The sequence below is a fragment of the Sinocyclocheilus grahami genome, unplaced genomic scaffold (genome assembly GCF_001515645.1).
Source record: "Sinocyclocheilus grahami isolate Dianchi unplaced genomic scaffold, SAMN03320097.WGS_v1.1 scaffold71.1, whole genome shotgun sequence".
Lineage (NCBI taxonomy): Eukaryota > Metazoa > Chordata > Actinopteri > Cypriniformes > Cyprinidae > Sinocyclocheilus > Sinocyclocheilus grahami.
Genome location: NW_015505250.1, coordinates 518,214 through 532,793, shown reverse-complemented (window position 1 = coordinate 532,793; position 14,580 = coordinate 518,214). Strand labels below are relative to the sequence as shown.

General features: G+C 36.8%; 3 protein-coding genes across 8 annotated transcripts in view; 2 read left to right on the top strand and 1 right to left on the bottom strand.

Moving 5' to 3' along the window:
• Window positions 1-4,485, top strand: part of LOC107585493 (nucleolar and spindle-associated protein 1-like) — a 6,006-nt gene extending 1,521 nt beyond the window's left edge. Inside the window, exons 3-12 of one of the 3 annotated variants that reach the window (XM_016272527.1) lie at window positions 1,169-1,318; window positions 1,433-1,622; window positions 1,772-1,855; window positions 2,039-2,151; window positions 2,601-2,651; window positions 2,872-3,035; window positions 3,216-3,376; window positions 3,457-3,576; window positions 3,690-3,795; window positions 4,269-4,485. In XM_016272527.1, coding sequence (XP_016128013.1) covers window positions 1,169-1,318; window positions 1,433-1,622; window positions 1,772-1,855; window positions 2,039-2,151; window positions 2,601-2,651; window positions 2,872-3,035; window positions 3,216-3,376; window positions 3,457-3,576; window positions 3,690-3,795; window positions 4,269-4,356 — 1,227 coding nt within the window. In that variant the 3' untranslated portion in view covers window positions 4,357-4,485. Of the gene's footprint in view, window positions 1-1,168; window positions 1,319-1,432; window positions 1,623-1,771; window positions 1,856-2,038; window positions 2,152-2,600; window positions 2,652-2,871; window positions 3,036-3,215; window positions 3,377-3,453; window positions 3,577-3,689; window positions 3,796-4,268 lie in introns of all 3 variants that reach the window. The other 2 variants (XM_016272526.1, XM_016272528.1) reach the window with 2 other exon arrangements.
• Window positions 4,486-4,553: 68 nt separating this feature from the next.
• LOC107585494 (complex I intermediate-associated protein 30, mitochondrial) lies at window positions 4,554-8,578 on the bottom strand. Of its 3 annotated transcripts, none has more exons than XM_016272529.1 (5): window positions 8,397-8,578; window positions 6,690-7,248; window positions 5,430-5,615; window positions 5,161-5,235; window positions 4,554-5,008 (listed from the first exon to the last, which is right to left on the bottom strand). In XM_016272529.1, exons 2-5 carry the CDS (start codon window positions 7,200-7,202, stop codon window positions 4,868-4,870), a joined length of 915 nt encoding a protein of 304 aa, XP_016128015.1. In that variant the 5' UTR covers window positions 7,203-7,248; window positions 8,397-8,578; the 3' UTR covers window positions 4,554-4,867. The 3 variants fall into 3 exon arrangements, with proteins under 3 accessions (XP_016128015.1, XP_016128017.1, XP_016128016.1); XM_016272531.1 differs by lacking the exon at window positions 8,397-8,578 and adding an exon at window positions 8,273-8,369; XM_016272530.1 differs by lacking the exon at window positions 8,397-8,578 and adding an exon at window positions 8,133-8,156.
• Window positions 8,579-8,605: 27 nt separating this feature from the next.
• Window positions 8,606-14,580, top strand: part of LOC107585492 (RNA polymerase-associated protein RTF1 homolog) — an 18,582-nt gene continuing 12,607 nt past the window's right edge. Inside the window, exons 1-2 of one of the 2 annotated variants that reach the window (XM_016272524.1) lie at window positions 8,606-8,760; window positions 12,048-12,158. In XM_016272524.1, the coding sequence (XP_016128010.1) occupies window positions 8,677-8,760; window positions 12,048-12,158 (195 nt within the window). In that variant the 5' untranslated portion in view covers window positions 8,606-8,676. The remainder of the gene's footprint in view (window positions 8,761-12,047; window positions 12,159-14,580) is intronic. The other variant, XM_016272525.1, reaches the window with a different exon arrangement.

The following is a 14,580-nucleotide window of genomic DNA, read 5'->3' as shown; positions in this document are numbered from 1 at the left end:
CCCTCACAGAAAACTTTCTGCATTTTTACAATTTCAAAAGTAAAAAAAAAAACTGTTTAATTAATTTTTATAACAGTTTTACAAATGAGGACATCCACAAATTGAGGTTTTTGCCGATTTTGTCAGGTTTTTCTCACATTTGGGTACAAATTTGTCCCCTAAATATGGTTAAGAAGGTATATACACACACACACACACACACACACGATTCCACCCAAATCAGCTTATCTTTGTAAAATGGAACAGCTTCTTAATTACTGGAATGTGCATTCTTAACTTCAGCCAATCAAGCATTATATTATGATATTATGATAATTAAGCACTATTTAATGATAGAACTAGTGATTAGAACTAAAACTTGGTAAACGTGAATGAATGCATATTTGTCATTTTAACTGAACTTCGGACTGGTGGTGGTGGTGTTTAAGATATTGTTGGTCATAGGTAATATTAATTATTAAAAGATACTACTACTATTATTGTCTGCTGGGTTCATGAATATTAATCACGTTGTCAGCGTTCGCTCGAACTGATTTGCTGAAATCAAAACAAGGACGGCAATAGATGAGCGCCAGCCAATGAGAGCTGTTCGCGCATTAGCTCCGCCCACTGCCGAGAAACCGGCATATCTTCTGCTTGTTCTTAAGAGCTGAATACTTCTAAATTAACTTTTTTTACATGTACATGTTACATGTTTAGATGTAGCGCGTCGATTCAGCGTGGTATACAAGACTCTCGCTCTCTTTGCATGTGTGAGAAACACAGCGCTATCAGTAAAGCGACGGCGAGTCGTGCGCCTTCACACTAGTTTACGGTGCGTCAAATACAGGTTCGCGTGCTACATACTGCGCATCCATTGAGTACATGACATGATCCATTGAGCGCATCCAAATAGTACAGATCGCTTGACGGAGAGCGAAACTCAAGCGCTCAGTCAGCGTGTTTATCGAGTGATAATCTGTGTTGAACGCCTCACACCCACATACTGGCGTGTAAAATCTAAGAATTTATTAGCCAATAGCTAATGTTAGATATTATTTAGTCGCCCAGAGTAAGATTTAGTCGCATATGCGAGTGATTTACTCGCAATGTAGAGGGTTGATTGTCACCATAGTCTTTCTGAAATGAGAAGAATTGTTGTAACAGAATTGCATTGCATTGATGGCAGGGAAATGATGCAGCCACCGCGGACGCGCACGATGCTGTCTTAGCGGTGGACGAGCAGGGCGCGCACACTGTAAGGTTTGTGACCGAGCGCCGAGGAAAAGGCCGCACCGCTAAGAGAAAGCTCAATGACTCCTCACCTGTCACTGCTCAGGTATTCATGAGCATATGTACATTATTTTCAATCCAGACGGTTTCATCTTTTACTTTTAGATATTATATCTAAGTCTTGGGTTTTGTAATTCATTTTTTAATATGTAATATTTAGACTGAAGAAAAGCCGGGAAAAGAGGAGAGCCGAAGGGGCTCTAAGAGGAGGAAGGTGTCCTCAGCCGAGGACACACAGACTCCAGGTCAACCTGAAACATCCACTAAAGAAGATCCTGTGGAGAAAGGTCTAGAATCTGGGGAAACCAATCTAGACTCTGAAGATGCTCCTGCAGAGCCAAGTGTTAAAGGTTAAAACCGTCTTGATTTTAAGTTGTTCATGTAGATGTTATTAATTAACCTTATAATTAAGATCTAATAGATGAGCGAGATAAGTTACCTTTTAATTTGTTCCTGCACAGTATGTGTGGTGTTCACTATTAAAATGTATATCTTGCAGGTGTGGGGAGAAGAACAGTGGGTAAAATCCCCCGTCTTGAGGGTCTGATGAAGAGAAAGCCTGCGCTGCGGCCGACAACTCCTAGTAATAAGATCCTTCCAACTTTATACACTAAAACAAAATATATTGTCCAGTTCCTGTACTGTTCAAAAGACAGTTTCTTGTTCTTGTTTAGTTCATTGTTTCACTTGAGCTTATTTAACATATGTAACCAAATATTCTGAGCTCTGCCCTTGAGTAATGTGTTTGCAAATCACTCTTCCCCAGACTTCAAGAAACTCCATGAGGCTCACTTCAACAAGATGGAGTCCATCGATTCTTATGTCCAAAGGAAGAACAAACAAATGGAGGTGTTAAGGAATTCTGTCAAGAAGCTGAAGGTAAAAATGAGAGTGAAACCCTGGCCTGTCAAATAATAATAACCAGTGTTATTGTCATTAAAGGGATAGTTCACCCCCCCAAAAAAATTTTTTATTTACTCACCCTCATGTCGTTCCAAACCTGTATGACTTATTTTATTCTGTAGAACATAAAAGAAGATATTTTGAACAATGTTGGTAACCAAACAGTTTTGGTTTCCATTGACTTCCACTGTATGGGGAAGTCAATGTAACTTTTGTAAACAAAAAAGTTTGTTAAAATTACAAACTGGAAATAAATAAATAATAATAATATAAATATATATGTATATATAACTGACACAAAAAAAACGGAATAAAAGCTAATTCAAAATATGATAAAAAAAACTAAAATAACACTGTTTTGAACAGTGCAGTTTGAGTTCCAAATGTTTTCTTTATAAGTGGTTTATTTATTTTTGTAATTTCAGACTGTGTCCGAAAAGGCGCTGACGAAATCGGTTGAAACAAAGTCTCAAACTGTAAGTCACCAAACAGCTCGAATATCAGCTGTAGTATCAGTCTGTGTGTCTTCATGATTCACTGTGAATTCACATACACCCTTATCAAGTTATGTGTCAAATAGTGACATCTTAAAACTCTGGGGGAAAAAATCCAGAATCTTACATTTTGTTAAATGAGAATTTAAATTGAAGACTTCGACCTGAATTATAAGCAAACTTTGGTATTGTTTCCCATTAGAAGGTGCCTGCTAGCCGAGTGCCTCTCTTCAGTCCTGGAGTGCAAGAGAAAAAAACATTGGCAGAAAAACGCAGGCTCACTCAACAATCTGCCAGCAAGTCTGCTTTGAAGGACAGTGCTACCTTCAGGCCAACTGTCCTCACCACTAATAAAATCAATGTTAGGTAAATACATCAATGGGCTCTAATTCACTTGTGTTTATAATGCTTTTAGTATTGAAATTGAGGTGCTAAAGCCAAGCATTGTGGTGTTTAAATGGAAAATAATTTATTAATATATAACAAATTTCTACAGCTGTACTTAAATGCTGACATATCACTTAACTGCTGCGTTTCCATCTCTAGGTTCTCGCAGACCACTCACGATAACGAATATAAGCTTTCGCTGGTAAAGACTCCAGCTCGTATGTCTCCTCTCATCCCTCTTACTTCCACTCCAGGGAGGAAATCTGATGTTCATACCAAACCTGAACTTAATAAAAGTGTTGGTGCCATTAAAACACCTGGTAAGAGGAATGCCATTACACTGTGCTAGTCATTTATTAAAAAAAAAATAATAATGGCTTTTTTTCTTTTTATGAAGGAGTTACTCCATTTGTTTTTAACGGGAACAACAGTATGTCAGTCACCCCTAGTATGACCAAGAAGAATGCATTTGATCTGAAGGCCAGTCTCTCTCGTCCACTCGCCTACAAACCGCACAAAGGTATGTCCACACTCAGACAAAAATATGAATTAAATGCCCAGAACTAACATGTCAGGCAGTGCTTCCTTGAATTGTATCTGCTTGCTATTCATTGTCGTCTTTTATCTCTGCAGGAAAACTGAAGCCTTTTGGAGCTCCACAGGAGAACACAGCACTGAATAAATCTGAGACTATTCCTTCACACCAGAAAAACTATAAACAGCACCAAGTTCAAACCAGGTGAGGGACTTATTTTAGTTGTGCATTGATTGGTCACTGCTGTTCAAAAGGTTGGGGTCAATTTTTTTTTTTTAATAAATTAATACTTTTATTCAGCAAGGATACATTTAATTGATCAAATGTGACAGTAAGGACTTTTACATTGTTACAAAAAATTATATTTCAAATAAACGTTCTTTTGAACTTTATATTCATCAAAGAATCCTGAAAAAATGTATCAAGATTTCCACAAAAATGTTTCTTGAGCAGCAAATCAGCATTTTAGAGAGATTTTAAATTGTAATAATATTTCACACTCTTACTGATTTTTACTGTATTAGTCAAATAAATGTAACTTTAGTGAGCATAATTTAGATAATTAGATCTTACCGACCCCAAACTTTTTAACTGTAGTGTACATTTGAATTTATTGTGCCTCATTGTCTTAAATGAAATTTCTCCACATTGAATATGTTTTTCCTTTTAACTTTCAGAGAGAAGCGACGTGCCAAGCACACAGAAGACCGAAAAATGAAGAAAGAGGTGATGTTGGGTGCTAGACGAGGTCTGGTCATGGCCTAACTCCAGTGTTTTTACTGTTGTTATCTTAGACACTCAGTGTACATGTTTAGCTTTTGTCTTTTGTCTGTTTTATTCCAAACTTTTGTACATATTTTGCTCTTCTCTAAACGCTTTTTTTTTTTTGCTAGGTCATCCAACAAAAGCTTTCATTTTTTAAATCCATTTATAGATATACGTTTTATAGTTTTTAAATAGTTTTTGATTTATGTGTGAAAAGAAAGTGTTTGCCTCTTATGCATTTTATTTAGTATGAATGGTTATTTGCACTGGGCTTCAATTTATTGTAAAGACAAAAACAGTAAAGTCACTCAAAACATTGGTCACACAAAATGTTTATTTGAACTTGAGCTATATTCATAAATTATCATTTTGTACTACTTTGTCTTAAATGTGATCATTTTGTGTGTGTGTAAAATATTTCAGCCTTCAAAAAATGTCCAATTAAGTTTTTTTTAATAAATAAAGCTGTGTCTGTCTGTTATCTACGATTGCTGAATCTTGTTTAATCCAACTAGACCTCTGGGTTTCTCTTGTAAAGCTCATATGCAAACTCCTCTGTGTGGGCAAGGTCGTTGCACAGACCAATGAAGTCAATCTCAAGCTGAAATGGGCCATCTGATTTATCCCCCAATGTAAAACCAATACTCTTTACCTAAGGACACACAAAATATTTGATTTAAGAGTCTAAAGTATGTTATAATGAATTTGCATCACAATGCAATATATCATCAGAGAAAAATAACAAATATTAAATGCTCATATCAATTACTAGATAAACTATGAGGACACAAAAGCCATGCTGACCTTATCTAACCAGAGGACATGCTGGTCATCTTGTATTCTTCCCTGGCTGGAAAGGAAAAACTTGGAGAACGGGATCTGTAAAAGTGTTTTACAATTAACAGATACGTTTCGACTCAATTTTACTGTCGTTCAAATGTTTGGGGTTAAGATTTTCTTAAAAATGATTCTGAATAATTAAACAATTTAGAAGAGCAGAATTGATTTGAAATGGGATTTCTCAGTGTTTCTGTGCTGAATAATGTGTCGCTGTTCAGTTTCTTAAGACCTGCCTTGACATCCTGCCAGTAGGGTCCCCCTCTAGTGTAGAGGAAGTAACTGTAGATGTCATCTCGCTGATGAGAAAAAAAGGTCTCAGCAGACACATTTATCATCCACGGTCTTCCATCTCCCCGGATACGCATATGTAACGTGTTGAAACTTGACCAGTCATACTGCTTTTTTCTGTCAAATGAGGCCTGCAACAGAAAATAATTATTTTAAAGGCCAATTTACTTGTTATTGCTCCTTTACTGCTCACTTTATTTTAACTAAATACTGCTCTTGAACTTTCTATTCATCAAATAAAAAATCATTTTATAAAAATCAAGGTTTTCACAAAAATATTAAGCTGCACGACTGTTTTAAACAGTGATAATAATAAGAAATGTTTCTTAATATGCACCAAATCAGTATTTTCATGTGACACTGCAGTCATGGTTGCTGAAAATTCAGCTTTTCCATCACAGGAATAAATTACATGTTAAAATGTATTAAAATATAAATATTTATTTTAAATCGTAATAAACTAATAATATTTTAGTTTTTATGTGTTTTTAATCAAAGCCTTGGTGAGGATAACAGATTTCTTAAAAAAAGTAAACTTCTGAATGCTAGTGCAAATCCAAGATTCTGTCTAAACCTTGTTTTTCATGCAATTTTTACAGATCAGATGGAGTTTATTAAACAAAGGAAATATAATTTTAAATGGAATAAGTCATCATATTACAGATTCATCTACACTTTTCCATAATATTAAAAAAAAATATTGGTGGCTATCAATGTCCTGAAGAAAGATTAGTCATTATTAACCCATGCAGAAATAAGAAAAGAGGAATCAATAAAAGAGAAAGAAAGTGAAGTGACGTGTGGCCAAGTACGGTGTCCCATACTCGGAATTTGTGCTCTGCATTTAACCCATCCAAGTGCACACACACAGTAGTAAACACACACACCTTGAACACACACCCGGAGCAGTGGGCAGCTATATTGCTGTGGCGCCCAGGGAGCAGTTGGGGGTTCGGTGCCTTGCTCAAGGGTCTCACCTCAGTCGTGGTATTGAGGGTGGAAGAGAGTGCTGGTTATTCACTCCCCCCACCGACAATTCCTGCCGGTACCGAGACTCGAATCTGCAACCTTCAGGTTACAAGTCCGACTCTCTAACCATTAGGCCATGACTGCCCACAAGTACAAATACATAAGATGTCTAAAAGATGATGAACAAGAAATCGAATTATAGATCAGATGGAGAGATGTTGGATCTCGGCACTGACCAGGGGTTGTTTGGCGCGCAGAGTGCAGTATCCACTGTATCGAGTCTCTCCATCACGGGGAGGCGTGGAGCACAAGGTCCCATACAGCAAACATGTGCTGGTGTTCTTGCCCAGTTTGATGTATGCCTCACTGCGACCCCCAATCTCCTGATCCGATGACACCACCCACTGATTGAGACTCTCCGGTCCACGGAACTCCCACTGGACACGTGTCTGTTCCAGCATGTGCTCTATTAACGGCCTTCCTTCAGGTCCAGTCCAGCGCTGGACAAACTCACCCTTCAACAACCCAATGTGCTTCTTGATACCTTCCACACCTTTGGAGAAATCAAATTGTATCTTTTGCCAGGGCCAACGGGTGTCTGGAGGCTGGCCTGGTCTGCGGTAATCACGCTCATAGATGCTCCTGGTGCTCAGTATAACTGAGCATCTGAGGGTAGATAACAGAGTCTGTCTGTGAATGACACCATAAACTCCAAACAGAGTTTTTAATGTTGTCTTTGACACAGCCATTTGCTAGCTGTAGCTCTTGCGATCAGATCAGGCATCCAGTAGAATCCTGAAAAAAAATGAAAACATCATATTTAATGAAATGCCTTTTTTTTTTACCATCATATATCATGTCAGTTGAACTTCTGGATTCAAATGTTTTTTACTAATCCAAATCAAAATGTCTATTATCTAAAGCAGGGGATTTCAAACAAGGGGTCACAAGGAAGTGACAGGTTGTCACACAGGTTCATTTAATCATTAGTAGCCTTTTGTCAAATCATTACACTGCAAGGTCAATAAGAACTTATTTCTACAAGTATTCAGTTATGGATTAATAATCCAAAATAGCAAGAATAAATAATTGAAATCTTTAGTTGCTCTGTGGTGTGGGTTTGGCCACAAATCTCCAAATATAATCATCCTCATGCAAGGGACTCCCATCCCAAAATTTAAAAGGCAAATAAATAGTTTCTAAATGTCTATATAGTCTAAAATAATAAGATAAATAGTACAAGATAATAAGAAAATAATTATTATAACAACAACACTTAGATTAAAATAAGTAAATAATAAAAAGATTTAAAAAAATACAAATTAGATTTAAATGAATTATAAAAATATACATTTAACAGTACAGTACTAGAGTGAGCTTTTTAAAAAACACTAAATATTACACTTAAACACTAAAAAATTTCCAAATAATATTTTAAATTGGTTTATGGCATTTCAATGTAAATTATTATTATAAATTAGTATAAATGAGGTCTTTATAGATTAAACTATATGGCTGCCTTTTACATTTTAGGATTAGGGTCTCCTGCGTGAGGACGATCATATTTGGTGGCATCTAAAGGATTGAAACCCCTGGTCTAAAGAGCACCACAACGGCACATAATAAATGTAGATAGCCCCTGGATATCTTAGTCATCTCTTTTTGTTGCAAACCCTTACACGTTTACTTGAACGAGCAATAGGAATACATCTCCTTTGACTTTATATGACATTCACAAGTCAACAAGAGCCACTGCGTGCTGTTTAGTGACAGTTACATGTTACAGCTATGTTAAAAAACCGAGCGTAACCACGTTTACCATAGTTGAAAATTCACAAATGAATGAATAAACCTAAAACATGGCTTGAAAGGCAACTACGCCTAACTACTCGTTTGTGACACTCAAACATGCCATTACGGTCCGTCATATAATCTGTCCTTACCTGGAACAAGCACACGTGCTTATGGTCCTACCGACAACAAATATCTCCCGCGCACATCACATTTAGCGATTAACAAATATCATTATGATTTCACCAATTGTATGCATATATATAAAGTATAATTATTAGATACAGTACATTTCTGATGCTGTATATGTATGTAGTCGATGTTTATGGGAGTGATGTGTGCGCATGCGTGGTGTAGCTCTAGCGCCTTTGTGTGGAGGAGTGCGGCGCTGCTGTTTAAACACACACACACAGGGGAGCCAGGCAGCTAACCATGGTGAATGTAAAGAAACGGAAAGGTCGGGTCGTGATTGACTCTGACTCGGAGGATAGTGCAAGCGATGATAATTTGGATCAGGTAGGAATATCATTCATGTGAATGTGATCCAAAAACCTCGCTGTTTACCGATCTCTGAGACGCTAAGGTGTCAGAACTGTATGTGTGTGTTGAAGTCCCAATGCTAAGTGATGTGGGAAAGCTAGCTGGTTAGCAGGGGCCTGTATTGTGGCGTCGTGTAGGTTTTGAGACAACTACACCTGAATTGTACATATTTGACGTGCTTTTTATTGTTGCCTGCAGCACGGGGGTAACTCGGCTTTACAAAAGTGGCCGCGTGCGTTTAGAACCTTTTCTGCCTCATGACGTCACAGCACCGCGGCTAAACTTCTATTTCGGTTGTAGCTGTAGAAATATGACGAGAGACTAGAGCGGACTGAAGGCTCTACAACACGCGTCCCAGGAAGCAGCTTTTTAATTGGGCAGTTAAAGTCACATGACACTTGAAAATAAGAATATGGGGACATATTCAAGTAATAAAATGTACTGTTTTGTCAAAAGAGTTCAAACCAAATGTGTTTTATGATGTGCTATAAACGGCCAATGGACATTTGGCAATTGTTTTTTTTCTCTTAAAGTTACTTTTTATTTTATTTGAAACATTCCATTAGATAAATAATAAATTGATTTGTACCATGTCAAGCAAAATTAAAATGTTTTAATGTTGGTATGCCAGGTATCAGGGTTGACAGTTTTACAGTTCATTTAGTCATTAGAAGCATTTACTATTTTTTACAAACACTCCGTTTTGAATTAATGATCAAGCGAGTAATAAATACTGTAATTGTAAATTTCAGTTGCTCTGTCACCAGAGTTTTCAATCTTTTAGCCATGGACCACAAAATACAATCATCCTTGTGTGAGGGACCCCCATCCTAAAATTTATTTTATATTCGGCAATTTGGCGTAAAGCAATTGTTCGTTTGAATTTCCCCTCTTTTCCTCACTTTACTTCGCTTTTAAATAGGTTAAAAGCACCATGCACATTTTACTTTCACTTTCGAATTAGCGGCAGTTCAGCGTCAATTTCTTGAATGCAACAACAGAATACAACGTCAAACTCACTTTAGCCTGTATATAAAACATAGAACTTTTATTAACAAAACAAATACAAATACACCATGCTATAGGGCAGGCTATGCCTAATATAAAATAACAAATAACTTACATAAAGTTTAAATAGCCTATTTCCAGTTTTGTATACCTAAGTAAACATGTATAATATATAACCAAATAAATAAGAAACGTAAAACGTTTATTAGCAAAACGAATAAGAAAGCTTGGAGGCACGGCATACAGCTTGATGTAAATTTTTTTTTATAAATAAACGACACAAAGTTTAAATAAAGTAAAAATCAGCAAACAATGTGAAACCAATTAAATAAGAAACAAATGTTTAAAAAAGCTTCTAAAATCACCTTAGATAAACGGCAAAAGTCAACAGGCTTTTCAAAATCCAAAATATTGCCAAACAGGCGCTAGCATCTAGTTTCGAAACTAAATCATCCGTGATCGTCTTGTCTGTCTCACCTCACTCTTCTTGTCAGTCAGCTCGACTCACTCGCCTCACTGGATAAATGAAATCTGATCTGTGATGCGACTGTCGTTCGGCACGCTACATTGAGCAGTTGTTCAGTGTTCATATGTTCAGTTTTTAATTGTAGTGTCTTTTCTTTTACTGAACTAAATTATTTTTATTTCTATAAAAAAATCTAAACGACGGTGGGGGTCGGTGCCGCGGTGATCAAGTGACATAACCAGTGTTGCGGCTTAACACCGGTATCACCGTCAGCACCGTCTATCGCGGCAAGCCTAAAAGGCATCTATATATTTTCTTGTATAAAGACCCAATTTATTCTGTGAAAAAATATATAAATGTCTAAAATATTATTTGGAAAATATTTGGTTTCTATTAAATTACAATATTGCATTATTTTCGACTACCTATAGTACTGAACTGTTTATTTTGTCTGTTTATTTATTTGATTATTTTATTCATTTTTTTATTTATTTTACTGATATCTAATTTATTCACATTTTCAATCAAATTGTTGTTCTATTTTTTTAATTTAGTTATTTATTTACCTATTTTATATAATGATAATTTGTTTATTTTCATTCTATTATAAATGTAGTGTTAGATTTTACACAGTTTTTCATAAAAAATTTCCACAGACACCCTAGCACTCCCTTACAGTCTCCTGGGGTCCCCGGACCCCATTTTGAAACCCCTGCTCTACGGTGAACAAATTAATTTGAACCATGATGCGCCCCCTATAGGCAGCACTCCCTAGTGCACATCACAACAATCTGTGCACTTCATTTTCATTTCACTGGTGTTGACAAATTACGGAGCTAGCCAGCTAGCAGCCAAACAGATCACAACACAAACACTAACAGCAGTGTGATTACTGACACCTATACAGAAATGCAAGTGTTTTGGAGTCGCATGCATATGATATGCTGAGAAGAATGCTAACAGATTAAATAAGTACCATTGCCCTCTAACACAGGTCATAATTGGACTAAAAACCTAATTCTCAGTGGAGTTTGACATCTGTCTGTGCATTAGACCTATTTAGCCATATAATTGTTGTCAGAGCATTGACAGTGTTGGATTATAGCTATCCCAAATCCCTCTGTGTTATGTGTTCTAGTACTTCAGGATAAAATATAAGCAGACACCCTGACAGGCACACTCACAGATCACTATTCAGGTTCATTAAAGTGAAGTGACGTGACCTGTGGCCAAGTATGGTGACCCATACTCAGAATTAGTGCTCTGCATTTAACCCATCCAAAGTGCACACACACAGCAGTGAACACACACACACCGTGAACACACACCCGGAGCAGTGGGCAGCCATTTATGCTGCGGCGCCCGGGGAGCAGTTGGGGGGTTGGTGCCTTGCTCAAGGGCAGCTCAGTCGTGGTATTGAAGGTGGAAGAGAGCGCTGTACATTCACTCCCCCCACCTACAATCCCTGCCGGTTCAAGACTCGAACCCGCAACCTTTGGGTTACGAGTCCGACTCTCTAACCATTAGGCCACGACTTCCGACTTTAAAAAGATAGGACAACTGCATTTGTTCTTCATAAAAGGTTTATTTTTGCCACCACACCTGCCCTACAAGCATTAAACAGTAAGCAACATTTTGTGGAGGACATATTCCATCATGACAACTTTTTTTTTTTCTTTTCTTTTTTTTTTTTGATGAGCAACAATAAGAGGGCATTCCCCAAGTACAAAGAATCTAACTTGGTGCTTGAGAAAAATTGTAACGGTAAATCTTCTTCTGCTTTTTGCAGGAACTGCTGTCTCTTGCCAAGAGAAAGCGTGTGGATTCTGATGAACAGGAAGAGCCTGTTAGTAAACCTGCCGCCTCCACAGACTCTGAGACATCAGACAGCGATGATGAGGTATAAAGCTTTTCTATTATTAAATGTTGGTGCTGACTTTTTGGATGTTCTCAGTGCAATTAGTAGGGTTGGGTATCGTTTGAATTTTATCGATTCCGATTCCGATTCTGCTTATCGATTCCGATTCTTATCGATTCCTAGTTTAGATTCCAATAAGATAAAAAATCCAATATAAAAAAAAAAAATTAAGTCAAGCATTCTGTTGCAGCTGAATAACACGAGCAAAAATCAGCAGCCTACAGAACACTGCAAGAGGAATTTTGCCTATGCTTTAAAAAAAAAAGAAAAATACCACAGCAAAAACAACTAGATTAATATAAATTTCAAATATTAAAGTGTTAAAGACAAGTAAACAGTCAGTAATAAGATGGGAACAAACAAATCAATTAGCAATATCATAAATAAATGCAACTGAACAAAATTTCAGGTACAGAAACTGTAATTAAAAGTTTAATAACTTTTCATAAATAAAATATAGATTAATCAATTAAAGATATTAAATATATTCAGTCAAGATCAGTGAATGATTTTCTTTTGTTCTTTGATTAACATTAATGAGAGGCAGCGCGTTTATTAGACTGCTGTCTCTTTAACACTGAACGCATGCAGATCTAAAAATACTGTACATGTGTGTTTTCTTTCTCATCTGTTTACGTTCAGAATCTGGCAATATGATACGTATCACGATACAGCAGTTGCGATACGATGTGTTGCGATACTGTAAGCAAGGCGATATATTGGGATATTTCTTATTTTAGGAATAGGATATATTTTTAGGAAAGCTGTCATAAAGAACACACCACCATATGCAAACCTTAGCAATAAATAAATAAATTAAAAATTATTTAACCAGAACACAGTGGGATCTGCATTTGCAATAATCAGTCCCTGTAACATTCAACGTTATTGAACCACTTTTTGTGCAGTACGAGTCAAGGGGGAAAAATTAAAGTGCTTGCAGGATCCTTTAGTTAAATGTATAATATGTATTTTATAAAAAGACCATATATTTTTTTAGACCCTGCTTTAAAGGTTCACATTTTAACTTTACAATTGTAACATACAATGTCATAACATTTTGATATGAACAAAATAATTGCATCTGCTTAATATCAATGAAAAATAAAGTGCTTGCAGGATTTCTAAAGAAAACAAAACAATTTTAAAACAATAAAATAAATACAGATGTTAAACATTCTCAGAACCCTTCCACTTGGATTTCACAGGTTTTTCAGTTTGTATTTATGTTCCGCGTGGAATCGCCGAGACCGCGACGTGAGCACCGCCCCAAATGCACAAAACACCCCCACCACGAGAGAAGGCTGCAGAAGGCTCTCACACGGGACCCAAATGACGCCACACTTCAGCTTTGTACACCGAAATGGGAACTGGAACAATTCTTTCATCCTCCATTACTAGCAGCGAACTATATTAACGCTAACTTTAGTGGCGTGCCCTAATCATGCTAGTATTTCCTGTCACTGTTTAAGTTCAGAGATGAAGACTGCTATCTAGCGGTCGGGATATAAACTCAAAACGAAACAACTACCATGAATCTTGAATTATTATTTTTTTTAAATATCGACATTCCGTTTTTGAGAATCGATACAGTATCGCTAAATAACATCTCTTTTTGTAAGTCATATGGATAAGAAACAAAATAAAGGTCAGTGATGAGACGTTTTATTTTTTGATAAACTATTTTATTCACAACTAGGGATGCACCGATACCGATACTGGTCTCCTGTACTCGTACTCGTTAAAATGCCCCGATACCAAACGCCGATACCACACAGCATGTGATAAGCGCCATATTCAGACAAAGAAACACAGACAACAGAACAGCAGACAGGAGTTAAGGATGTCTACTACGAAGTATATGTATGCAATGAATATAATGTTAATCATTCAGTATTAACGCCTGGATAGCTGATGTGCGCGAGCTTGTTGAGTGAATATACCTTTCTCACAGACATCACTGGAAAGTTTGTAGTTCGGTCGGATATGTTAAAAACAAGTAAGTAAAGCAATGCACAAGTTACTTAACGGTAGGGAGAGTGAGTGAGTGCGCGTGCAATTCTGTTGTGTGATCTTTGATGTTCACTCACTTAGCACCAGGCATAATTGGATTAAAACTAAATCGTAAAAATAAGACCATTCATAGGGGCATTCACTATAAACATCATTTATTTTTAACCTTAGGCATACACGACTTTCTGGTGAAAGTGAATCTAGCAGCCAGTGTAAAATGCACTAGGCTGTAGTACTGTCCTCTCATTCTGCATCGGTACAAATATGTGCACGCGTTGCGCGTGTTTTGCTTGCTTGAGTGTTTCTGCATTAAATGAGTGGCTTTGGAATATAAATCGCAGCATGTTTCAGATGAAAAAACGCGACTTCTATTTCTGAAAATATCACAGTT

Excerpts from the sequence above, each read along its gene's own strand:
- LOC107585494 (XM_016272529.1), bottom strand. The coding sequence starts at position 7,202 with ATGGCTGTGTCAAAGACAACATTAAAAACTCTGTTTGGAGTTTATGGT. Across the intron at positions 5,616-6,689 it reads TGCGCGCCAAACAACCCCTG|GCCTCATTTGACAGAAAAAA; the intron begins GTCAGTGCCGAG and ends TTTCTGTTGCAG. Across the intron at positions 5,236-5,429 it reads CCTACTGGCAGGATGTCAAG|ATCCCGTTCTCCAAGTTTTT; the intron begins GCAGGTCTTAAG and ends ACACTTTTACAG.